Raw genomic sequence first — 27,117 nt, forward strand, 5'->3', positions numbered from 1 at the left:
AACTCATTGTTAAATATAACCCCCCCCCCCAAAAAAAATAATAAAATAAATACATGGTGCAAGAAATGACAAAAAAAAAAACATTACCGCCCTTTATAAGTTGACCACCTGTCTAAGTTGACCGCCAAAGTACTGCACCACGAGGGGTCAATTACACAGGTTTCACTGTATTTGTTCTTTAGAAAAAGTTATGGTCAAAAAACAGTAAATTTCATGCGATTTCCCTATTATATGATCAAATATAAAGCCCATTGTTTCACAAATTTGGTGCCATACAACAGTAACATTAATAGTAATTGTAATGATTATTTTGAATGAAGGCTTCTCTGAAGCAAGCATCAAGTTTCTTCAGTGTCATTGTTTTCTAGTGGGGGTAAACTTAACCTGAAAGCAAGATAATGCTGTAATTAAGATCTGCTTAGGCCTTCACAATGCTAGCAGGTTAAGTTTGCTTCAACTATAGTTTAGTATTTTTATCGTTATCAACTATGCCAAGAACAGATGATCTGGGCTTAAGTAAGGATATACAGGGTTGCATCACAAGCAACTTGTATGCTGTGAAATGTACATTAGTTAGGGAAAACGTAATATTTAAATGGTTATAATTAAATTAACACACGAATGAATTCCAGAGAGGAACAAGGATAAATTTTTAGTGGCAATCGCTTAAAGTTTAAAGGCATGTTTATAATTTATTTTTAGCATGGAGCATTTTTATGAAAAAAATAAGGCGAAGTTTTGAGATGGTAACGCTTACTATTTCTGAAATATTTACACTAAAAAGAATGAAATAAAAAAATTTGGAAAAAATAGAACCGACTTCAGAATTGCTCTAAAAAGTGAAAAATAAATTTATTCTTTAAACACCATCGATAATACTTTTAAATATAATTTTTGAAGTCGGCGCAAAAACAAAAAGTAAAATCCAGTATAACGATGCTTTGTTCATATTTTTTCAGAAAACATCCAAAGTTAGTAACGAAACATTTATATCGTTACTACGTTACTAAAATATTCTGTCATCAATGCATAATGTATAAGTTAGAGAAGAAACTGGGCTTGTTTAAATTTATAGTTGAGCTGAGTTATGGTTATGAATAATTTTGTCAATCGTTTTTGCGCCAACTTCAAAAATTATATTTAAAAGTATTATCGATGGTGTTTAAAGAATAAATTTATTTTTCACTTTTTAGAGCAATTTTGAAGTCGGTTCTATTTTTTTCCTTTTTTTTTTTTCTTTTCAGTTTTTTTCAGCTTTCAAAAAGTTTTAGTTAATCTCTTTTACTTGGTCTGAAACGACTGCCCGTGAGCAAGACTCGTGTTTGTCCCAATCTGATTATCGTTACATAAATCAATCAGGAAATAACACTTGGTAGTACGTGGATTTCATCAGATAAATTTATTCTTTTTGATTATTAAAAAAAACCATTAAATTTGAGCTTCTCTCTTTGGCTTTTATAAATACCTTTTAAAGTTTTAATTTTGAATTTTATCACTTTATTATTGAACATTATATATAATAGTAATGGATCTACTTTTCTTTTTTCAGCAAAGCTTTAAGATTGCTTTGAAAATATGGGCAAAGGCATAGCTTTAAAAGATGCTTTGAAGAAGTGGGCTGAGAAAACAGGCGAATCTCCGGCGGAAGCTACAGTCGTGAAATTGAATGGTTGGATACCCTCCATCGATAAGTTAGATGCATCCTTAGCTACACTATGCAACTGTGAAAAACTATCGCTATCTACTAATATAATCGATAAGTTGACAAATCTTAATTCTCTTACTAACATCAAAATTCTGTCCATTGGAAGAAACAATCTCAAGTCCTTCAATGGAATCGAAAGTATTGCAGAAATTCTGGAAGAGCTCTGGGCTTCTTACAATAACATTGACAAGTTAAAACCTGTCGCTTCTTTGAAAAATTTGAAAGTCCTTTACATGTCCAACAACAATTTGAAAGATATCAACGAGCTGAAACACCTGGCAGAGTTGGAAAATTTGGAAGATTTAGTATTGAAAGGTTGTCCTCTAGAAAACAATCTTGGAGATAATTACAGAATGAAAGTTGCCGAAGTTCTTCCACAACTGAAAAAACTGGATGGAACCTCCTTGATCGCTCGCTCAGAACCTTTGGCGGATTTAGAAAATGAAGAAGTGCCCGACGAAGAACAAACATGACTTTAAACCTGTGTGAGCTGAAATAGATTGGCTCTTTTTCCCCCATCTACACACTATTTCATATTGCACTGACTTTTAAGCCGTTAAATAGTTAAATTGAACGTAAAACAACCCGCCTCAGAAAGTTTGGAATTTATATGAACACTGCATGGATGATGCTGACTTCAGCCTTTTTGCGAAAAATAGTAAACATACGCTTCACAACTCGAAAGTTTGCTTTAGAAAACAACATGACTGACAAGGAAGATAAACATATTTTCAATATTATTTATTCATTGAACGATTACCTTCCATCTTTTCACTTATAAACTGAAGAGTCAAAATGTTTTACCAGTAATATACGGATTTTCTTGCCTCTTGCTTTCAAGTGGAGTTTTTACCCAAAGTAGCTGGGCGAAACCACCTTCTGATACATCATTGCTTTTCACATGACAACTGCAAAATTAGGGGAAATGCAGGACATAAAAGTGCCTTTTGAAAGTGAATACATATTGTGATTCATCGTCCAAGAAGCGCTCTTGCATTGCTCTATTGTACCTACACTTACTATATTTCTGAGCTCAAAGGCAAAATGCCGATGATGCTAATCAGAGGAAGAAGTGAAGGGTTTTTCCTGTGTAGCTCAGCATTCAAGACAGTGCGTTGAAATGTGTGCTCAGAAATATTCCTTTCTTACATCCGTGCTGCATTAGGCTAAAAGCTGACATACTGGCTAAAGTAGAATTTGCTTCACCTTTCTTCTCCGTAGATGATTTGTTAATGTCTTAATGCTTAGCCTCTAGTAACATGTAATATCACCATCATTTACTTACTAAATACACAGCATTCATAACACCCTTCCAAGACGAATTTAATTACATGCCATCCATAGACTTAACCTAAAATCTGCAGCCCTTATCCATCCTTCTTGTAGGTAGACCCTATCTTGACTTTATAACTACCACTAATGCCAATGGAGAAAGAGTTCTCAAAGCTATAAATCAAGTTTTGAATGAAGGTGTTGAACATTTTACTAGTTTGCAGTATTTATTTACTGTGATAACAGAGGAAAATACTGGTTTAGGGTCAGAGCCCGATTCAGCTCTGAAGTGGAGAAAAGCTCCGATTCATTTTAGGGCCCCCAAAATTTTGCTTCAGAAAATTTTTAAAAAATTAAAGGCACATTTAAATAAAACTAATAGGACTCGACCGATGCATCGGCGCCGATGGTTCAACAATTTAGCCATCGGCATCGGCATCGGCGGCCGATGCTAACTTGCAGGAAACATCGGCCCATCGGCCTTAAAAAACATCGAAAGGCCGATGGAATTGGCCGATGTTTTTGAAAAAAAAAAGGACCTTTGTTGTTTTACTTTTTAATACAAAGTAAAGGGCGTTATTGTTTTCATATAAAATTGTTTACTTAAATTTCAGTATGAATTTCTATTTTAATCACCCCTGAAAGAGTTTTTAATACTGCATTCAGGTACTAGACAAGTTAATTATTGCGTTGTTTCTTGCGGCTGGATGCACGTATGGATCTCTCATAAGTCATAACTCGAAAATGGTAAGCTGCAGAACGCTAAATTTTCGCATATGGGATGTGCGTTCGTTCCAGTTGTGCACTTCCCTTTTTGTTTTCGATCGGGTGTTCAAAAAAGCCTATTTACTCATTTTTTGTGGCTATTAATTACTTATTTCAATGGAAAATTAATATAGCGCCTCAGACTGATGATCATTTGGTGATGTATTGTCGAATTGGAGGCCATGGAAAAAATATGAGATGGCGAAACCAGTTTAGTTTTATTTTGTTAGACTCCCGTTAAACCGACGGTAATTTTTAATTTTTCGATATTTGTAATATGAATCACAGTAATGCAGTCTTTTCTGTATCGCTTCGGCAGAGCTACAAGTTTGGGGCCCTATTTCTCTATCACAGAAGTTGTAAAACATTTATCATAAGCATTTTTGTAACTCCTACGGTGCCCCTATGGTTATGGGCCTCTCGCGCAATTGCAACATTTGCTATTTTTTAAATCCGCCACTGCACGTCAAAACAAACTCGGGTGCAAGTTTTAAAAGGGTTTTTCTGCTCAATGTTTATGATTGTTTTGAACTGTATTTTTATGACTATTTTTTGTATTTCCGAGAACACTTGCGTGCCCCTCCTCCCACTCCCTCAATTTCTGAAATTAAACTCTAGGTTGTACTTCTTAGTTGTTTAAAACTAACACCATTCTCAAAATTGGAATTTTTTTTTTCAAGCTTTATATATTGTTTAGGAAGAATTTAGAGCATTAACCCCTTCAGTCGGAATTATGAAATATTGGACCAAAAATGTTGATAATTGGTACACAGTGTACTATGGTAAAGGGTATCTTATTGACAAAATGTTGAGTTTGTAGGAGAAAAATTAAAAGAGTTATGGCACATCCAATATTCCTGACTTATATTTTTGAAATCAATATTTCATATACAAAAACGATAAAATACCGAACAAACTTCATTATAAAATGTTCTACAAACAATTATAAAACATAATATAAGTGTTTGAAACTATTAATTAAAGATTGTATATTTTTAAAAAAATCAGGAAAAAACCTCGCTTTTCAAATGAAAATCCATTGTTGGGCCACTCTCTATCTCTCAATCCTTATACGTCAGTGTTGTCAAACCCAAAACGTAAAATTACTTCAAATTATAATAAGTAGAATGTAAAGAGTCAACTACAAAATAATCAACTAATTAAATCAATCCTTATATATTATTTCTGTAGCATGATTTTGGTTTCTACGCCAGATTTTCCTCAATTCTTGATCGATTTCTTTGATTTACGCCTTATTTTAAAGCTTATGGTGCTGGCTACTGACGAAAAATAGACCCACGGTCTAAAAATTGTTTTTTTCAGCCGAAAAACCTGTTTTAAAGAACCAGAATGAGGTTTTCGGTTAAACTTATAACTTTAATTTGCGCTATGACCGACAGAGCTGAATAGCTTGATCGGCAGAGCGTTCTCTTCGTAACCAGGAGAATGCGCGTTCGGGCCCACGTCCGGACATTCTGCAACAAAAAATTAGAGCAATATCGCGCATTACATGAACACTTAATTAAGTGAATAACGACTATGAAAGAATAGAATAAATGAGAAGGAAACGCTCCTTGCTGATATGGAAACTTGAAGTGACTTTGGCTAAATTACTTCGGAGTTGTACGTTTTTTTTTCTTTTTTTTTAAGCATTGGCTCTGGTAAGAAAATTAAAGCATAATGTAAGCGAAAATATAAGTAACAGGCTTAAGATTTCAGACTACAATAGAATTGTTTTTTGTTCAGAAAAAAATAATAAATCGTGTACTGAAATATATATTCTCCTAATGAGTTTTTGACTCTTTGTACAAATAAAAAAATTACTACCTCAATTTGAAGGGTAAAATCTATATTTTTTCTTCTTTTTGCAAAAAAACAAATAGCTTATCATATTTTTACTACATTCGAAAAGCTACGCTTAAAAAAAGAGCATAGTTCAATTTATTTTGTATTTTAACCGTTCTGTTAAATGATGAACACGTGCTGCCATCTAAGTCATAACGGTTCAAGCAGCCTGCGGTAACAAATTGTAAAAATTTTCAACAATAAAAAAATGTTTCTTCAATATCTTATCTTATATATTATTCCCTTCTCATTTTAAAACTTATCAGGCTGGCTAATGAAGAAAAATAGACTTACGGTCGAAAAATCAAGTTTTCGAAAACGTCCCTTGCTGTTTCAAAACCTTGATGCTGCCTGTAGTTCTTATTTATTTTTTAAAACAAAGTTCTAATGCAGTTTTCCATTTTTTACGTCGCTTTCAGCAAAAAAAAAAAAAAAAGCCTGTGTGTGTGTTCATATTTTAATAAAGCTTAACACATCGTTCAATAAGTCCCAAGACTAACAATGAAAACAACATTTTTTTTAAATCATTTTTATTCGTCAATATAATCTCCTTTTAGAGTGACACAATCTTTCCAGCGCCTTTCCAATATTTCTATTCCATGCTTATAGAAGGATTTCTCCTTTGCCTCAAAATAGGCTTCTGTTTCGGCAATGACCTCCTCATTCGAGCCGAATTTTTTTCCCTGGAGCATTTTTTTCAGATCTGCAAAGAGCCAGTAGTCGCTAGGGGCTAAATCTGGCGAATACGGGGGGTGGGGAAGCAAATCAAAGCCCAACTCATTAATTTTTGCCATTGTTTTCATGGACTTGTGGCATGGCGCATTATCCTGATGAAAAAGGATTTTTTTCTTTTTCATATGCGGTCGTTTCGCCGCAATCTCCTCCTTCAAACGTACCAACAAGTCAACATAATAATCGCTATTGATGGATTTGCCTTTTTCCAGGTAGTCAATGAAAATGACGCCATTTGTATCCCAAAAAACAGACGCCAAGACTTTGCCAGCAGACTGCTGCGTTTTTGGACGCTTTGGGCGGCTTTCTCCAGCCATGCGCCACTCAGATGATTGCCGTTTCGACTCCGGAGTGAAATGGTGTATCCACGTTTCATCCATGGTCACGTATCGGCGCAGGAAATTTTTTTTATCGTGATTGAATATCGATAAACAGCTCTCTGAGTCGTCAATTCGTTGCTGTTTTTGCTCCATTGAAAGCAATCGCGGCACCCACTTTGAAAAAACCTTTTTCATGCTCAATTTTTCATGAAGGATTTTAAACACGCTTCCAGATGATATTTGTATCATTTCTGCAATCTCACGGACCTTCACTTTGCGATTTTTCATTACTATTTTTAACGTTTCACTCACATTTTCCGGTGTAACGGCTTCCAATGGCCTACCCGAACGTTCCGCATCATTTGTGTCCGTACGACCACGTTTAAACTCAGCAAACCAACGACAAATCGTTGATTTGGATGGACAGGAGTCCTGGTAATGTTTTTCAAGCCATTGCTGGGCTTCTACGGTGTTTTTACCCATTAAAAAACAATGTTTAATTAACACGCGAAACTCGCTTTTTTCCATTTTTCAAACTAATAACAAAATCACTTTACTCTAACCTCTATAACTCTGCTGTTTGTTGTTCAATCGACGTGAAATTTTTACACGTTTCATGTAAAGGTTATGTCTCTAGGGAAACGTGGCTAGTTTGGTACTACTAGCGCCATCTATGGGTTAGTCTCGGGACTTATTGAACGATGTGTTAAAAGCACTGGACTTAGTTGTTCGGTTAAATTGATAAGTTTTTTTTCGGTAGAGCGTTCGGCTATAAACTATTCGAACTTCGGGTAAGTTTGGGCTGTCCGAAAGAATATCAAATTTATATTAGTATTACGCATTACATGTACTCATAACATACAAACGTAATAAAATAAATGCAGTGAGATTGCTACTTGGTGTTTCGACTCCTTTATGCAGGCTACAGTTATCATTCGGATAAGTTGACTGTTAATCGAAGAGTGTTCTTCCTTTTTCTAAGCTTTGACTACATCCAGACCACTCAGCATAATGTAAGCATAAAAAAGTATTAGATTTACCAAAAAAATTTGTGCAAAAAAACATTTTCATTGTATGCTGAAATGAAGATGTTTCTAATAGCAGTGTTCGACCTTTTATACAAATGAAAAATACTACGCCAAATTAAAACTACGAGTTTCACCCAGTAAACCTTTAATTTTTTATTCGCGCGAATACGATAGAAAGCATTAAAATTATTATCAACTTCATTAGCAAGAAATCATTTTCTACTCCTCTGCTTTCTCCTGAAAAAAAAAAAAACTTTTTGTCTACGTTCGAAAAATTACACTTAAAAAACGGACTCAGTTCAACTGGTTTTGGTTTTGAATTTTAAGTATTTGATTAAAAGAGAAACATGTGCGGGCATTTAAGCTGTAACTGTTAAAGCAATCTTCTATGTGAAATAGTTCAATATTCAAAGATAAAAACACTTATTTTCAATCTAATTTATTACTTCTCTAGAATGTTCGTTTCAATCGCTACGTGAAATCTTCTTCATTCTTTAATCAAATTCCATGCTTTTCGAATAATTTTAAATTGTATCATGCTGGTTAATGACAAAATATAGAAGCATGATCTTATTATTATTATTATTATTACTATTTTTGGCAAAAAGCTTTTTTGCTGTTTTTTACCACGCATTCCTTCAATGAATAGCTTTCGAAAAGGAAGGCGCAATTGCTAGGTTTGTTGGGGTGTCGGGCTGTTACTCAGAATGGCGCCAATTCGAATCCATGCCAATAAATATCTCTTTAATATTTCTTTTTTCCCGTCAGATGCTCACATGGGCAAGACTCTGTTTGCCACAACCTGTTTTTTTACATGCACAATTATTGCTTTTTCACGAGTCACTACTCAGCCACACTTTTAATGATATTTATGTTTGAATTGAAAATATGTACGACCAAAAGGTGAGCGATGATCAAATTATCACAACGTTGTATTTAACGAGGTTTTGTTACTGATGTCTTTAAATTACATGCCTTCTCTTCTGCGCTTACTTTTTTTTCGGTTCTTCTTCATAATGCTCTTCCTTTGAAATTCTTAAAGAGCGAAATACCTTATGAAACGATTCGAAGCACAGTGCGGAGTTCCAAATGATTAGGAGCTGTTTAAAAGTATGTCCGGTATATCGGACACCAGATCTGAAGGGGTTAATGTAAGAAATTGATTAAAGACGTTTTGAATGGTGACATAATTCGGAAATCAAAAGCACTTTTGAATTTTTCCTTCGGAAGTGCTGAAGTAGATTCAGAAACTCTTCCGAGGCGTTGGTGGTAGCGGTTCTGTACTAAAAAAATGAGGCTGAAGTTGGGGCCGAAGTTTAAATTTGTGAGTTACTCCAAAATCATAGGGTGTCCCCCCAAACCTACCCTCGTCGTTTCAAGCATTTCTTAAATATTTAGCGATTAATTATTTTGGCTAAGAAATGTCATTTTGTGTATTTCTTATACTTGTTTCAATGATCCTTCAAATCCCTGACAATCTTATCAATTTATTTCTGTTAGATTTTTTTTTGAGCAATCACGATTGCTTATTGTTCTCATTTGACTGTCCTTGACGTTAGGCTGATTTTATTTCCTCCCCTCCCCCGCTTCCCTCTGCCGCACTCCCGCCCACCGTCCTCTGCTGGCGCGGCTCCTCCGGTCCTGAGCAATGTCCCCCGAAATTCGCTTCTCCTGGTCAGTGGCCCCTGGTCACACACACGCCCATGTACATACACAAAAGTATGCACACACGAGCCTACACATGCACAAGCACCTACACACAGAGAGACATACACGCCTACGTGTGTGCACAGGTCTACGCACTCACAAGCCTACATATGCATGCGCGCCTACACACACACACACACACACACACACAAACACACAACTATACACGCGTAACCGCTCAGGAGAAGGGCAGGTTTGGGGGGTCAGGAGCAGTTTCTGGAAACAATAACTCCAATAAGTAGGGTCCTGTCGCAACTCGTGATTGCGAAAAACATAATTTGAACTAAACATATCAGAATTCAAATTAATCTTTTTATTTATTTATTTTTTTTTGCCATCGGCCAACGGCATCGGCCATCGGCCATCGGCAATCGGCCATTTGGAGGAAAACTATCGGCCATCGGCCATCTTTGAACAATCGGCCAACAATCGGCATCGGCCCATCGGCCAAAAAATGCCATCGGTCGAGCCCTAAAAACCAACTGATGCTACAAGCGTTATTCTTGATCGCTGTTCAGAAGTGATCTTGCAAAATTCAGATCAATGTTTATCCCCTCCTCCTATCCGACTTAATAGAATTTATGTACATTACATACGTTTGCACTGTAATTCTCAACAATGTAGGGTACAATTCGGCCAAATGTGATTGAATTTGTTCGAATGTTTGCAATCGCTTTAAAAACTGAATCTGGAATTTTTCAGCAGGTTTTCAGTCATTATTTGGATTTCCTGAAAATTCTGAGGGGAAGCTCTAATTTTATGAGCCTTATGGGTAGTCATGCCTTGTCTAGGGCAGATTATAAAGTGATTTTTGGGAGAGCATAAAAAATATACATGTATTAAACATGTTCGAAAAAAACTATCAGGCTATCAGTTTCCCATCCACCTAAAAGCAATGGCGCGCCCCTTCAAAAACTGCTAAGCCTCCGACCCCTCCTAAGAACGGACCATTTCCCTAATAAGCCGTAAGCTCAATGACCCTCAAATTTACCTCCACCCCCAAATGTCAATACCTCAGTTTACGTCACGTAAAGGGAAAAGGGGGCTAGTGGGGACAAGGGATTAGTGTGGACATCTGGAATAATTTTATTATTTGTTTTTTTTAAATTTCTCTGTCAATTTATGCATAATGACAACATCAACATGCACTTCCATGAGTAGTTTCATGACAACACACTTGATAGTTCAGTAGAAAATTACAAAAAAAGGTTTTCATAGAGGAGGAAAATTTAAATTTTTGATTTACTTTTAATTATTAGATTATACTGTTTTAATTTATTATTTCAAGAAAAAAGAGGTAATATATCATAAATAAATGTACTAAACATATATTTCAATATTCAGTTCTGCTATGAATAGTTTTCATTAATAATTAAAAGGCTTTTAAAAGAAAAAAATGTGCGTCCCGGGCCGCTCGGCAGAAGTGATAACTTTCATAGGATTAAATTATTATCATTATTTAATCCTATGAAAGTAACAATTTGCTTATGTTAGCTATAATAAGCAACGAAATTTTTGCATTGTATGTTATCTAAAAATCCTGCGAAGACTGCATCAAATACAGTTCCGTCACTTGTACTGGCTTCTTCTGGCTGATTAATCATTTGTAACTGCAATTTGGATTGTAGAAGCGATACTAAATTTTTAGCTCGATCAGAAGCAAAAGTAACATTAAAATATCCGGTTAAAACTAAAGGAATTGTATAATAATCTTCATTAACTAAAGTAGAACCTTCTTGTGTATAATTTAAAAGCTGTTTTGTTTATGAATAAATTGAATAATACTTGAAATACTTTTGTTTGGAGATATATATATGTTGGCAATAATAATTTGTTGCTTTGCTTCCTTGAGACATTCCACTATACACATTTCACCAATACCGTTTTGTGTAGCCGTATTAAAGCTTGTAGCATTAGTAACATGTAATCCTATATTTGAGGTGACAGTATTTATGCAATCAAGATCATTCTGATAAACTGCTACGCCTCCTACTCTTATATTTTGACGCTTTAATTGCACAGTGCGTTTAAAAGATCAAATAATTTTAGTATCATCATTTTCAAGCCATGCTTCCCATAATAAAAGAATATTACAGCGTTGAGAGACCGAATCAATAAGATCGAGACTATGAGCATTAATCCTTTGATAATTAATTGAAAAAAGTGATATTCCTCTTAGTTAGATTTTTATTTAAAAAAATTTTTGGAAACAAAATAGAACCGACTTCAAAATAGCTCTAAATGAAAAATAATTTCATTTGATCTCCATTCAGACTACTTTTAAACATAAGTTTTGATGTCGGCGCAAAAACAATAGATTCAATGACTCGTCGTTTCTAAATATTTCGTCTATCAGAAAAAACACTTAAACTTAGGAAACATTTCAGATTTTACTCTGTGATGAACAAATTAAATGGTTATTTATTATTTTCGTTTTCTCGGCCGTCCCCAACCCCCGCGTTGCGAAGCCTGCGGGGATGAAGTTCGTTTAAAATATGTACACCTTATCACAGTTCAAAACCCTAAATGAAGCGAGATATTTTTAGTATAACTAATAGCAAAAATAGTTTTGTTTTGAAAATAAATTTAAAGATTAAATGCTGTTTTGGATATATATGTTTTAAATGTTATTGATATTATATTGTATTGTTAAACTCATCTTTCGTTAGGAGATTGCGTTACGTTGCGCCGATCATCCATCTTCCGTTAGTTTCATTACTTTTTCTACAATCACTTAACGCTTAAAGCTGACCCAAAGAGTAAAGAAACAGAATTTCCCCGAGCATGCGCGAACGAAAGGAATGCCAGACGAGAGCTGCGCCGTTACACGTTATATCACAAATCGATTTACCCTCCCATAAAAAGTTATCACTTCAAAAATGCCCTATAGAGTTAAAGTGGACACACGGTGATGGGGCTACTGTGGACACATGGTAATGAGGCTTCTGTGGACTCACGTCCACACTGATCCCTTGCAGCTTTGAGTGAGAAAAAAATAAGGAGTTAAATATAATATATTTTATGTTAATTGCCTGTTTAGATTAATTTTGACAAGTATGCATTTAATGACAAAGGATTTTATGTCCTGTTTTTTCCTATTTTAGGTTTCATTTACAAAACAAGATTGATTCTTGACCCCACCCCCACCCCCACCCCCCTTCAGTGGATTTTAGAAACAAAATGAAATTAGGCATTTTTGCATGTATTTTGTTGTTTTTTCCCTGTAAAACGTATTGAACAAAATCCATTTTAGATGACGGGTCTGGGGCACCCCTGTCTTGTACAAGTCATTTTAGAGGATAAGTATACATCCCATCACACAGTGTAATTGACAGAATGATGCCGTAAGAGAAATCATTAAATATTGATATGCATTCCGTCTTGTTTGTGGTAATTACTAATATAATTAAGTCATAACACTAATTCTACATCTAAAATTCATCCTCATTCATGTAAATTTTCAACTTTTATCTCATCAGTCTTTATCAATTTATCTCGAAGTAATAATATGATGCTGGTACATATAAACAAAATTATGTGTGGAATAACCAATACCTTTTTTTTTCTTCTTTTACCTTTAATTTCCGCAGTTTAGTTCTGTTGGTTTAGTAAATGTGATCGTTGTAGGAAATTTTCTTGTTGTAGGTCTAGAAACATTGATGGCGGAGGTAACTCGGGGCAAAATTACTATTCCAAAATTATTGCGAAAGTCAAAACATTATTACAATTAAAATGTTTCCTTTAGTTTATTTATGTAACAGATAGCGATATCAGACGCGTGCTTTGCGGTTACAATGAAACCCTTTTCCAATACGAATAAACGAGCTTGTGGGTGAAAAGACGATGCGTTTTAAACGTTGTTTTAATGCTTTTAAACAGATGTTAGTCAGTGACAAACAATCGTGATTAGAGAGTGAATATTGAGCTAAAATTAAGTGTATCGTCGGAAATGTTTAGTGAATGAAGATTTCATGTGAGAATTGAACTTGAAAAGAATCACTTGTCTTTTCTCCCTACTCCAACTATTCAATGTTTTCCCCCAAAAGTTGTTCTAATGATCAGGAGGTGCCCAACTAGAGGAGGATTGGGGGCTCATGCCACAGGCAGAGCCACTAAAAAAATTATTTGTGATTTTTTAGTTGTATTTTTCTCTCTTTTTATTGGGTCTTCGTGGTTTTTTGAATTTCATCTTGCTCATGGAAGGGGGAGGGGGAGACACCCTTAAGGAAATTTTTGTTGTTTTTTCCTCCTTGTGTCGTGTCTCACACTGAAAAATATTTTTATTTGGACGCCCGGTAAGAAGAAAAAACATTTGGAGTTTAACATTTTTAACAAAAAATATAAAACATGACTATTTTAAGCGCAGTTTTGTAGTAACGAATTTCTTTAGTTAAATATTTACTCTAAAATAATGAAACATTAGAAAATGTATCCTGATATAATGCTAAAAAAGAATGATAACAATACAAGTGTTTTATTTACAATAAATGTGAGGGGAAGAAACATTTGTGTAAATATTTGTAGACTGGATTTTAAAGAGATAACACATATTTAGAGATTAAAAGATATTGCATATTCTTTGAATTTAAAAGAGATAACACATAAAAATTTGCATTTCTTCAAAAGAAAGAAAACATAAAATCGTCATTTCTCCAAACGAATGTCAACAAGTTCACCACTAAGCTCTTTTCTCCATCCCGTGTTCAACATTCATTCTTAAAAGCAATGATCAAATGAAGTGATTAAAGAAAACAAGTTTATTTGTTATGTTATATTGCAAAACGGTCTCATTACAATCTGCAATTTCTTCCATTGATACCATCGAAAGCCCTTTTATCGTGTGTCATATTTCTTCCTTATACGCTAAAATGTGTCACCTTGGAAACCGTACCCAATCATATAGTAATGAGAAAAACAAACATCTAATCAAAGACAGTTTTGATTTTCGATCAGTGCTTGCACTTATATGGTTGTAAATTGATGATTATTGCTTTTTTACAGCCTCATAAATCCTGTTGTCCTATATTTCGAATGCTAAGTATCCATTTACACATTCAATAGATGAAGTTGACGCTCTCAAGGTAATTTCATCGAAAGGAAATACGTCAAACTCAAGGATATGATTTTTTTTTTTTTTTTTTTTGTTCTCTTTACACTATCAAAAACTAAGCAATTGTTTGATGAGTTTTTGCAAGGAAAATTGTCTTTTTATTTAATTGCATTCTTTTAAACACTGGTACCGTTTTGTTTTCTTTTACGAATTAATTAAACTAGAAAATATGCACACAAATGTGATCCCTCTGTCAAAATTTTTAAAAGTCAAAGGAATGTAACATTAGTATCATTTTTATAGAACTCATAACTAAAGATCATGCACATGTACAGTCAATTATTGTGAAACCTCTCAAAGATATAAAATTACATGTGTGTTGCAAATTTGTAATTTTATTTTGTTTGAAATTAAAGTTTAAAAAAAATCGATTGTGGGTAAAAACGGTTAGGTGCACAAAAACTGATTTAAAGCACCTGAAACGAAAATTTCGCTCCTCAGGTCCTTTCAATGAGTCAATTTGAACTGATATGCTCTCTTGTAAGCATGGATCCAAGGGCGTGTTTATGAGGGCCGTGACCCCTCTTCTTTAAGCGATTAAATGCAACCTAAAGCTGCATTTCGGGAACATATTTTGAAAACTCGCTCCAGATCTCTTATAAGTTATCCAATATAAGTATTAGTATATCCCTAGTTATTAGTTATGACCCCCTTTTCCGATAATGATCTCCTCCAAAACAAGAAACTAGATCCGTCCTTACCCCTTGAAGTTTCGAAAGTAACGCCATTGTATCAAATTTAAAAAAAAATAATAATAAAGTATTATTTAACTTCACAATAGAGAACTTTGGGGGCCCGTAGCAATTCATTTTTGGGGATCGTTAGTCAAACAGAACTGGGTCAACTACTCATCATGTACCTTTTTGATCACTTTTGGGCAGGTCCGTCATTTCGACGTTTTTCAGGGAAAGGGGTCAAAGGATGAATACTCAATGAAAATTGTACCGAAAAACAGCTAAAACCACTTCCGCTTTTTAGAAATTTAGAAATACATTAATTGCTGAAAGCCAAAGGGGTCAGTTGTCCCTTCCAATCCCCCCCCCCTCCAAATGACGGGCCTGCCTTTTGGGCCCATACGGCATGGGGGCTTTCGCAATTTCTACATGGTAAGTCCAACACTAACCAATTTCCGTTAGGAAGAATAATTTTTTGCTTACAAATCATCATCTAATTCTTGACGTATTAGTTTACCCTTTGATTGTCACAAATCTTTCATCGCCTTATTTTTGAGATACTGTTTCAGATAGGAGAGACCACACAACCTAACTTTTTAATTTATTTTTCTTTTCTAAGATTCGATTTCTTTCCTTTCAATTTATTTCTCTCTTCTTTTCTTCCCTTCCAGACGAATAAACTGATCGAAATAGGGCGGAAAGAGGTCATAGGTTTCGTAACGTGACCTTCCTTCCAAGTGTGTGACCTTCGGAATGAACTCTCCAAATTTTAATTACTTCGCTTTTTAACGAAGCGCTTTTAGTTAGTTAATGGCTTTGGATCGCTTAATTTTCGCTTTTGAAGAGGCAGGTTTTCATTGGCGAAATGTTCGTTCATCTTTCGCCAAGTTGGCTCCGTATGAAGACGCAAGCCCGGAAGATTTTATTCGGTTCTACTGATTTCTCTTGAATGGATTGTAAGCAACAGGTGAAACAAGAGTTCGCGGAGTGCTAAAGATGCTATGTTAGGACAAATCGTTTATGAGGAATATTGCAATTGTTTGCTTGAAATGTTCCACGGAATCTTTGGCAATTCACAACGAAACGTGCGACGGAGTGATTTATTGATTTCGTTGTGCAAAAGAGATTATCTGTTGGGTGGATGAAGAATACCGAATCTCTACCCCGAAATAATTTTTAATACTGTATTCGATTTTATTTTTTTTTTCTAACATGAATGCTGTTATCGGCTGGATGCATTAAAGGAAATTCGATATTTTTAAAATTTCGAGCAGCACTAAAAGTTGATATTGCGTTTTAAAGCTCAGTAGTTACTGAAACGTACTTTTACCAGCAGTATTAGTGGTCCTAATCTTGTGTGGCAAATAAAATTTAGGTATTTATGGAAAATTATCTAATTTAATTTAAAAAAATTAATAAAAGTGACAATGTGATTGATTTGCACTATTTCGAAGTGTACTAAGTGTTTCGAAGTGTTTAAATTTGAAACTCTTTTATCTAACTGTTGCAGCGGAAGAAATGTAAAAAAATTTCTAGTTGTGGTGATAGAACACCTAACAAGATTTACAAATGATGCAGTAATATATTACTGGTTCGGATATTTTGTAACATTTGTAGCCTTTAAAAGTTAAAATAAGAAAAGCATATGACTTTGTTTTTTACTTATTTTGTACTTACGAATTCCTTCAGTTGAATAATTGCACTAAAAGTATGAAAACTTAGGAAAGATATCCTGATGTAATGCCGAGAAGGAATAATAACAGTACAAGTGTACATTTACAATTAATATAAAGTAAAGAATAATTTGCGTAAATAATTGCTTACTGCTTCGTTAAAATGTTTAATTATAAACGCTAAACAGGTTTAAAACATATTATTTGGCTTAGAAAATGTTTCAGATTGATATTTTCTTCAAGTAAAAATTGTTTTCCTAATATCTACAAGAGGATCAACGTTTATTATTAACTTATTAGTGCCACAAAAAATGGCATTTACCTGTGTCACAATTTTGATTGACTCGTCAGTGGGATCCTGCAGAGAAAATATGCTTCTAGGAACACAAAGCATTTTTGTCATTGGCTCTACTTTTGATTGAAGATCTGTAAAAAGATGGCTAAGCTTCCGACGTTAGTTCGAATTCCTCTCATGATGATCTTAATTCGTCACATATGGTGCAGTGAGCTTCAAAGGAAAGAGTTGATCGAAGAATCTGTTCGAAAATTCCTGGGTGTGAAATCTAATTCTGAAGGAATACCTTTACAAGGGAAAGATATCTCCCTACCCCCAAGGTATATGATGGATCTGTACGAAAAGTATAGATCAGGAGAGAAGCCAATGCAGGGAAATACCGTTCGAAGCATCTTAGCGATGAAAGGTAAGTCCAATATTGTATTTTTATCAATGAACGAAATGATCAAGAAAAAAATAAAAATAAAAAATTTAAATTAATTTGAATTTTGACATCTTGAATTCAAATTATGTTTTTCGCAATCACGAGTGTGTGTATATATGTAGGCGTGTGTGCTTGTGTGTGTCGGGTATGTGTGTTTGTGTGCAGGGGGTATGTGTATGTGTGTGAAAAGTCAAGTACTTGCGGGGCAAAGTGGACACTGCAATGTGAATTATAGTTCATTTCGTTTACTTATTTTATTTACACACTGTATGCATGTGTGTTTGTGTCTGTGCGCAGGCATGAGTGTGTGGGTAGTTGTGTGTATGAGTGTTTGTGTGTGGGGGGCGGGGTATGTGTATGTGTGTGTAGGTATATGTGTTTGTGTCTGTGTGCATGCATGAATATGTGGGTAGTTGTGTGTGTAGGTGTCTGTATGTATGCGTGTGTGTATGTGTAGGTGTCTGTATGTATGCGTGTGTATGTGTTTGTGTGTGTGTGTGTGTGTGTGTATGCGCGTGTGTGTAGGATATGAACGCAACCTGGAGACGGTTTTCGCTATAGGAGCAGCATCGTGAGGAGCCGGTCGACGGTGGTGCTGGCAGAGGGTGCTGGTGGGAAAATAAAATGATAGCACATCAAAACAGTCAAATGCAATAAGCAATCGTGATTGCTCAAAAATATATATATTTATTTATTTATGAGTCGTAAGTTTGGTAAATTTGCAGTCAATATTTTTTTCTTAAATCATCACAACTTAACAATGCATAACAGATATAGGGTAATGTGGGGCAAAGTGAAATAGCGAGGCAAAGTGGAATGGTAAAATATTCACACTACTTTTAACACTACCTATCTGATAATATTTTAACTGTGTATTAATCTATGTAGCCGATTTCAGTCAGTAAAAAGTTATCTTTGAAGATCAAAGCATATGACTTAACAAGCAATTTTCCAAAATCTACTCATACACAAAAATTTTTGTTTTTGGTGAACTATTTATTTCGTTATTAAAAAGAAACTACTAATGTTCGGTGCAATATTTATTTATTTATTTAATATTAAGTTTATTTTTAGTTAAAATGTTTTGTTTAGTTAAAAAGTCAAGGGCTTGCTGGCAAAGTGGACTGTGAATTATAGTTTATTTCGTTTACTTATTTTATTAATTTTTTTAATCACTTGTGCATTCATTTAAATTAATTAATTTGCATTTCTTCATTTAATACTTATTTATTCATTCATTTATTTATTTTCTTATTTATTCATTACTTTGTTCATTGTTCAATCATCTATTTTTTCTAATACATTAACTAATTCATTTATTTATTCGTTACTTGTTTCATTATTTATTCATTTCTTTATTTACTCATTCATTTGATCAGAAGTAATTTTAATAATCAGCTAGAAAATATTTCAACAGAAAAATATTTTATTTTTCACTTTGACACCATAAAAAAATTTTCCCACTTTATTAAAAGTACAAATTGGTTGCATAAAAAAAAAATCTTCCAATGCAATTTTGATTATAAAATACATCGTTCGTTGTTTCAGTACAGTAATGTCCAATATTTTGATTTTGAAAAACGTTTCACTTAATTCCACATTCCTCTACTGTTTACAATGAAAAATATGATAAAGTATCTGAAACTGGTTTACAAAGAGTTGCTTTGATGATAAGTTTTAGGTGATACAAAGGCCGATTTCAAATTGATCGTTGCAAAAAATCAGTCTTTTTTTTTTTTTTTTTTTCAGACAACTGTTTTTCATTAAAGGGAATTTAAATTAAAGTAACTGCTACTTGAATGCTACTATAACGAACACGGATACTGATTCGACTTAGAGAAGTTAACTCAACAGAAAATGTTATCATTTAAAAAAATATTTTAATGCACAGCTGGGTTTTTAAATAATGCTTAAACAAAAACAGAAAAATGCAGAAAGATATTTAAAAAAAGACAACAATAAACTTACCGCTGCAATTGCAACACACAAAAACACACGCAGAACAACACACGCCCTGAAGTAAAATTTTTGGGAAGTAGGCAATTTTCAATTGACCGAATGAAACTTAGAAACTTTCCCTAACGATGAAATATGAATATAGCATTATTACATTTTTTTATTAAAAAATTGCAATTTTGCCATGCTGTTTCCAAAATTGCCGAATCTTCAGACAAAATTTGCCGAATAAGGAAATTTTTGGGAGGTCAGAGTGACCTTCCATGACTTCCCACCGGGGCACCCTTGAGAACAATTTTTCATTAGTTTTTGAAATTTTCGTAAATACTGACCGTTTTCGTAAGAACCAATAGTCACTGAATTTGCGACAAGTGGCAGCTTCTAGTTTTTTTTTTTTTTTTTTTTTTTTCTTTGGTACTAGTTCGTTAATTCAGAGAGTGGACCTTGTGCTACATGGTGTGGTTACGTTTTGAAATGAATTTTATGAATTGGGTAGGAGATTGAACGGTATGCGCCCTAGACAGGGGCGGCAAATAGGGGGGTCGAGAGGGGGCAGTCGCGCCCCAAATGTTTTGAGAGGAATGATAAAAAACGAGCGAATTCAATTTACGTAAACCGCAAACTAATGTTCATGTAAAAAGAATCTTACTGGTTAAAAAAATATAAACATGAGCAAAAGTAAATATTTCGAATTATTAAAAAAAAATATCGCGGCTATGCATTACTGTAGAGCAAAAATATCCTTGACAGCACACCATGTCGTGGCAAAGTTGTCATTGCAAGTCACAATGGTAGCAGTCACAAAGTGACAGTAGGGACGTCTCACACGATTCACGCTGTGACACATTTGTGACATCAAGCTTCAAGCAGGGGACGCGCTTGCCTGGCCTGCGGGCAAGCGCGTCTTTGCCCTGCGTGCCTGCTAGAGATGCGCTTGCCTGGCCTGCGGGCAAGCGCGTCTTTGCCCTGCGTGCCTGCTAGAGATGCGCTTGCCTGGCCTGCGGGCAAGCGTGTCTTTGCCCTGCGTGCCTGCTAGAGATGAGTTCGGGCTCATTTTTGAGAGCCCGGGCCTGCCCGAGCCCGAGTGATATTGTCTGGGACCAAAATCCGAGCCCGGAGGAAACTTTCTTGTATCAAAAACTGAGCCTTCTACAGTCTGACATGATCTCTCTGTTAATGAAAAATATTACGTCAAATGTTTTCATTAACAGAAGTTTCTAAATTTTCTTTAAATGCTCCACTTCAAATGCATTACTGCATGAAATATTGCAATAGTAATCACAAGAAAACACTATAAATAAGCGTTAATTAATTAATTAATTTTTTTTTGGGGGGGGGAGGTGGGGGGTTGTAAATTTGACATTGATTGAACTGTTTTAAATGTTCCTTTCATTTTCTCACAGTAGGAAAGTGTTTATTTGCTTTGAATTTGTATGGAGATTGGCGATTGACTATCTGTGCTTGAGCCCAATCCCACCCGAAAACGCCCGAACCCGAAACCTATTTTCGGTTCTAGAGCCCGAGCCCAGTTCGGGTCCGGGCTCGGGCTGTCGGGCCCGAGCTGAGCCCGTCTCATCTCTTCCCTTCGTGAGTTTTTTTTTTTTTTTTTTTTTTTCCCTCAAACTAGTCGGGCCATCGCAGATTGACCACTGGTTCTACACTGTTTTGTTGATCTACCCAGTAGTCAACTGCGTACCTAATATGGCTTTTCTAATATTCATCAAATATAATCAAAATAAAGTATTGACACAGCGGCAATTCAGCTGTTTTGAGAGAAAATTCCCTTTCGAACGTTATTTCTTCTAAAGAAAATGTTTAAACTTTCTGCCTAAACTTTTTTTGACAAAAGGGGGTTATTTCGTCATTTTATTGCCTCTAAAGTTGATTTCAACTTAGAATTCTTGAAAACTGGTGCTGTAAATTTAGTCCATCGTTCCGTTTAGAAATAAATGTTCTATTCGTGAAATACACCGCCAGCTCAGTCATTTCCAACCGAGGACTGCAATTTCGTGCTTATTAGCACTCATCAGCCCAGCATAGGAAAGTGACTGAGCTGGAGATGCTTAACAACTTAACATGCCATTACCAAATGGTGATTTATCGTCTTTCTTATCAAACCATCTTACATTTATAGTTTGATTTTACTAAGGCTAATTATTTCAAATGTTGATAGCACTTTTTATTACTGTTTCCATAACCAAATATTTATTTCCTTGGCTTTTCTTCTCTAGGAAATCAAAATTTATTTCTTGTTTAAAATAATGCTGACTTAGCTTCAAAATTGCCTTACGTAGCGCACTAGTTCCATTTTAGTTTATTCATCGTTTACTAATGTTCTTTTTGAAGGATGTATGATTATCTTCATGACACCCCAAATGTCTGAATTTCAATTTACCTACATACAGGCCCGTCATTTGGGCAATCAATGGAGGGGAGGGGCAATTAAATCCCTCTGGATTTTCACAATATAATGCTATCATGCAAATTTGCTTGTATTTTGATGCTTTTTTTCCTTTCAAATCAGCTGAATTCGTACCCTTTGCCCCACCCTCCTCTTCCCGCCGAAAAACTTTGAAAATACGGACGAGCCTACTTAATTCATCTTACTGCAGTTCGTTTACAACGAGGTGCCATTGTTTTTTTTGAAAATTTTTGCTTTAGACGTGACCTTGATTGCTATGTTTTTAAAAGTAAAAGGATTTTTACTTTTATTGTTTTGAGGTGAAATTATTTCCAAAACTACAATTTTATTTTGTGTTCCGTATGCTGAAGTTTCGTTCTAATGAACGTAGACTAGTCAAATATCAATCATATTGATCAATAATCCGCTCTTTATCGGTCATGTGAATTCTATCAACTCTTTCGTTCAGTCTTAATGGTAACATAAACAGCTAACACTGTAACCGTTTTGTGCCAGGGTGTGGGGAGGGGGAGTCAAAATTCTAATGTTTTGGAAGTTTTCAAAATGCCTCCCCCCCTCCCCCATCAAAAAAAATCCTGCTTAACCCGGGTCTTTTCCATTCATCAAATTTCTTTGCTTCTTTCGCAGCATGTGATATCATTTTAGTTAACGACGTAGAACAGGGGTTCTCAAACTTTCAGGCCCTGTAGCCCCTATGAAGACTGACATGTGGTCACCCCCCCCCCTTCCTCCGTACGTGCTTAATACAAGCAATCTAATTAGAAACTGGAGTTAATAAGGATAGCTGAGAACTAATAAATAAGGAAAAATCTAGATAGTTTCACACACAAAATTTAACTTCACTATTAAAATCATTATTTTGAACAGCTTATTCCTGAACATATGAAATCCAAGATGAAAAGAAGTAAATACATTTTTTTGAGGTAATTTAGGATCCAAGTGAGGTTGGCGTACACATTAGTCACTTCCACAATATTAATGAGAGGGTTGATTTTATTTTATCTGATATATCCTAACGCCCTCCCCACACCCCGAACCGCTAATGTAGAAGATAAATAAAAAATATATATATATTGCATGCGCTGCATATTCAAACTGATTGCAGTTTAAAAGATAATATAAAGATAAACGTTATGAAGACATCCAGAATGCAAAATTCTATTGTAATTACTGGAATAATTATTTTTAAGTACACTGCTGTGCTGTAAGTTTCGCATTCAATTTTGTTCAAATTCATTTACTTACACCTCATAAGAGTAGCGGTATGAAACGATCGACTACTGGGCTCATGCATGGCCGAGCACTCTGTTTCTATATGACCGACTACTGTAGCATTTTCTCATATTAACAATATAGTCCAGTCATATTACACATTAAAATCGCAAAGTGCGATGTAGTTCTGATTTTTTAATGTTGTTTGGGTCAGTTAGGGTAGTGTAAACCTAAGTTTGCAGTTTTCAAAAACCTGTGCTAACTGCGTAATTTGCGAAAAACGGAAATTTTCGGACTTTTTTTAGTTTTTCCTTTCGAACTCCTAAACTATCCAATTTTTGATGCTAAATGTTGCTATTTTTTTTTTCTTCCTAACCGGCGTTTTTTCCCAACACAGATAACTTATATAAACACACATTAGAGTCTTATTATATCATTCTTTGCCCCTTTGTTTAGCAGGGCCTGATTAACGCACGGTCCGGCGGGTCCGCGGACCTGGGCACCAAATTTAGGGGCACTAAAATAGACTAAATTAACTTCCTTCCTTCCTTTTTTTTCTGTTAAAGTGAACGTTCCTTTTCAGCTTTGAAAAGAATCAAAAATTGTTTGAGAAGCTGCGTTTCTCAGGATAATTTACAGGCGTTTTTCTTATTGACCATTGAAAATTCTGTGACATCAAAATTAGATTTCGATGATGTGATCGACACATTTGCCTCTGTTAAAGCTAGAAAGAAGCCTCTTTAAAGCTTAATGTCAGAATTATTTTTTTTTTTTTTTTTTGCTATTTTTGCAGTTTTAAATTGTTTTTTAATTCATTTTCACCTTAAGGTAAGGCAATTTTAACTATGATTAGTATGGAGACTATCAAGTGTTTGGTATTCAAATCCCAGGTTTCTGTAGTAATGTGTAGGTTTCTAGTGTATTAGGTTTCTAGTATAAAACATTGATTTTGAAATTGCTGATTTTCTCATGGGGGGAGTGGCACCAAGTTTTACTCAGAACCTGGGCACCAGTTTGTCTTGATCGGGCCTTGTTGTTTAGAATAGAATCTTCCATATTGTCTGGAAAAGTGTTTTGTCTTATTCCTTCAAAATCGAATTTTCTTATTTATTTGTTTGTTTTGCGATTGCGAAAGAACTAATGAAGCTACAGACGTCGCTTTTGGCTTAAAATGAAAGCCAATTAAATTTGCTGTAACTGTCTGTCCAATGTCCATTTTATTTCTTGTAGAGTATGAATTTATGTCGATATTTGGCTTGAAATATGATCAAAGCATATTTTTTATATTTTTCGCCAAAAATGGCCAATTTTTAAAATACGATATCTCCTAAACTATTGGTCGCACAGAGCTCCACTTGAGCTTAAATTGTTCAAATTTTAATGTACTTTAAAACTGGTAATCACATTTAGCATCAAAAATTGGATAGTTTAGGAGTTAAAAAGGAAAAACTTAAAAAAGTCCGACAATTTCGCAGTTTTTCGCGAATTACACAGCAAGCCCAGGTTTTTGAAAACAGCAAACTTTGGTTTATACTACCCTAACTGACCCAAACAACATTAAAAAATCAGAACTACATCGTGCTTTGCAATTTTAGCCCCTTTTTTGTATAATATGACTAGACCCATAGCTTAATTTTTAAAATAAAATTTTTTTTTTTCCAGAAACAAGTTAGTGAATCATTATCAAAAAGGTACAGCCTAAAGGTTTACATTGTTTTTATTGTAGTATTGATAGCTTAAACTTATAGGTAAACAAAACTCAACAACTGATCTCTTAAATGGCCAACTACTGGAGGTTTTACCCTATATTTTTTTCAAATGGGCAGTTTTCAAAAGTGGAAACTTTGGACTCTTTACAAAGTAATCCAGTTACAATTTACAAATGAAATACTATCGAACTGTGAGGAGTGGTAAGAATACAGGTTTAGTGAACGTAATAACAGAGGAAATTATTCAAATAGTTGGTTCTTAAATGAAAAAATAAATAAATAAAAGTAACAGGATAAGGATGCTGTTATAAATTAAGATGACAATTGACAAAATGATTAACGCTCAAGACATATAAAAGTTCAGTGCTCATCAAAGATTCAGCTAAATAGCTATTAAATAACGAAACTAGTGTTTCGATTTCAAAACATGGTTTTTATCAAAAGAGCACTAAAACGCTACCTTTAAAAAAGTAACAGAATTTATTCGGAATGTAACTTTTTTTTTCTAAAATCAAAATGTCTTTTTGGGTAAACGATAACAATAATGAAACAACAAACAAGTTAGCTATTTTTTTTCTTCTGAAAATAAAGATGCCGTCTTATGTGGAGCATACTAACATGCTTGGCATTCGAGACAAATCTCGGCTACACTTAATCTCCTAATTTTCTATCATTATATTTTCCCTTATAAGTCTAACTCAAGTCTACGTCATATTTCCTAAATTCATACCCGTTGCCATTATCAGGAAACGTTTTAAAACTTCAAAGAATGAAAGAGAACATGTTTTAAGAAACTACTAGCTGCGTGCCCGGCGTTGCACGGGCTACCTAAAAAATGTAAGAGCAGTCCAGTTGATGCTTTTGTAGTACACTGACACTAGTTTCTAACGCGTTAAGGAATAAATAAATGCGCGTAAAGCAAGGTTTGCAAAACACCAGTAAAACATATTTTTGCCAAAACACCTCATCAACGTTAATAATCGTTATCAATGATACAAGTTATGAGTACATTTTCAGTCAGCACAAAAGGGGAAAATATATGCATTATCAACTATAATCTTTACTCACGTTAAACTGAATTACATCTGATAGACTATATCGGAAATATTTATGCACAATAACAATCCGCTTTTTACATAAAATAGTCTACTACCCGGCGTTGCCCGGGTGTTTATTAATGCAACATACCACTCAGATAAATATTTGGATGGATTCTATCCACATGGTCGTACAAGAATTACATCAATCCGTTTTCCAGGTACAAACCCTCAAAGAACTCAAATAACTTGTAAATCACTCATTTACTTTACGACGTGCACGGTCCTCCTCGAAAATGAAAGTTATGTCATGTGACGCGTATTTAACAATCAGGCTTGAAACAAAAAAAAAACTAGTATGTTGTGGCCATCACGAAACTTTCTTCTATATTTTTCCTTTTTCTGATCCCTCCCCATGCTTGACGAGGAAGCAATATTCTTAACGAAAATAAAATTACACATGCAAAAACTTGACGACCATCCCAATGTCTGAATTATTGTAAAAACAAAACAAGGAGCGAAAATTGAAAGTTACTTTAAAAGCCTTTTTTTTTGAATTAATTACAAATATTTTATTTATTAACAAACATAAGATGGCAACAGTTAAAAATTTTAAATCATTGAGATAATATTTCCAATCATTTCCATACAATTAAAATCACGAGAAATACGCAGACGACAATCTATTACGATTTATCTTTCTTATTGTTGCATTAATAAAACTATTTTTATTCGCAAAAAAAAATCAACACCTCTTGGAGCGATCGGCGTCAAAATAGAACCAAAGTCTGTTTAGATATGGATTCACATATATTCCAAATTTCAACCAGAACGTAGCATTACTTCTTGAGATAGGGCACTCACAATGGAAAAAAAGAACGGGCGATTGCGCTACCCCCTTTTTAGCTGTTGACACCAAAATAAAATCAGCTCTTATACCCACTAAGGGCTACTTGTCAAAAAAATTTTGTTTGATTCCGTTCGTTATTTCTTGAGATACAGCAGTCACAATTGACGACAAAAAACGTTCTATAACTCAACCCCCATTTGAGCTATTGACACCAAAATTGAATCAGCACCTGCTCCTTTTAGGGGCAACATATGGACCAAATTTTGTTTGATTCCGCCAGTTACTTCCTGAGGAATAGCAAGCACGCGTAACTCAAAAAACGTCCCATTGCTCCACCCCCCTTGGAGGAATTCGCGTCAAAAACCAATGGGCACAAGTTCA

The 27,117-nt window shown here is 34.7% G+C and overlaps 2 protein-coding genes across 2 annotated transcripts in view; both read left to right on the forward strand.

The window, feature by feature from the left end:
- The first annotated feature begins 1,575 nt into the window (after window positions 1–1,575).
- On the forward strand, window positions 1,576–2,178 carry LOC129216313 (dynein axonemal light chain 1-like). The gene has a single exon (XM_054850523.1). It carries the CDS (start codon window positions 1,576–1,578, stop codon window positions 2,176–2,178), a length of 603 nt encoding a protein of 200 aa, XP_054706498.1.
- A 13,969-nt stretch (window positions 2,179–16,147) lies between these two features.
- The window catches only part of LOC129217026 (uncharacterized), a 29,822-nt gene continuing 18,852 nt past the window's right edge, over window positions 16,148–27,117 (forward strand). The window contains exon 1 of the mRNA XM_054851260.1: window positions 16,148–17,532. Within this exon, the coding sequence (XP_054707235.1) occupies window positions 17,268–17,532 (265 nt within the window). The 5' untranslated portion in view covers window positions 16,148–17,267. The remainder of the gene's footprint in view (window positions 17,533–27,117) is intronic.

Source organism: Uloborus diversus, chromosome 2 (genome assembly GCF_026930045.1).
Source record: "Uloborus diversus isolate 005 chromosome 2, Udiv.v.3.1, whole genome shotgun sequence".
Classification (NCBI taxonomy): domain Eukaryota; kingdom Metazoa; phylum Arthropoda; class Arachnida; order Araneae; family Uloboridae; genus Uloborus; species Uloborus diversus.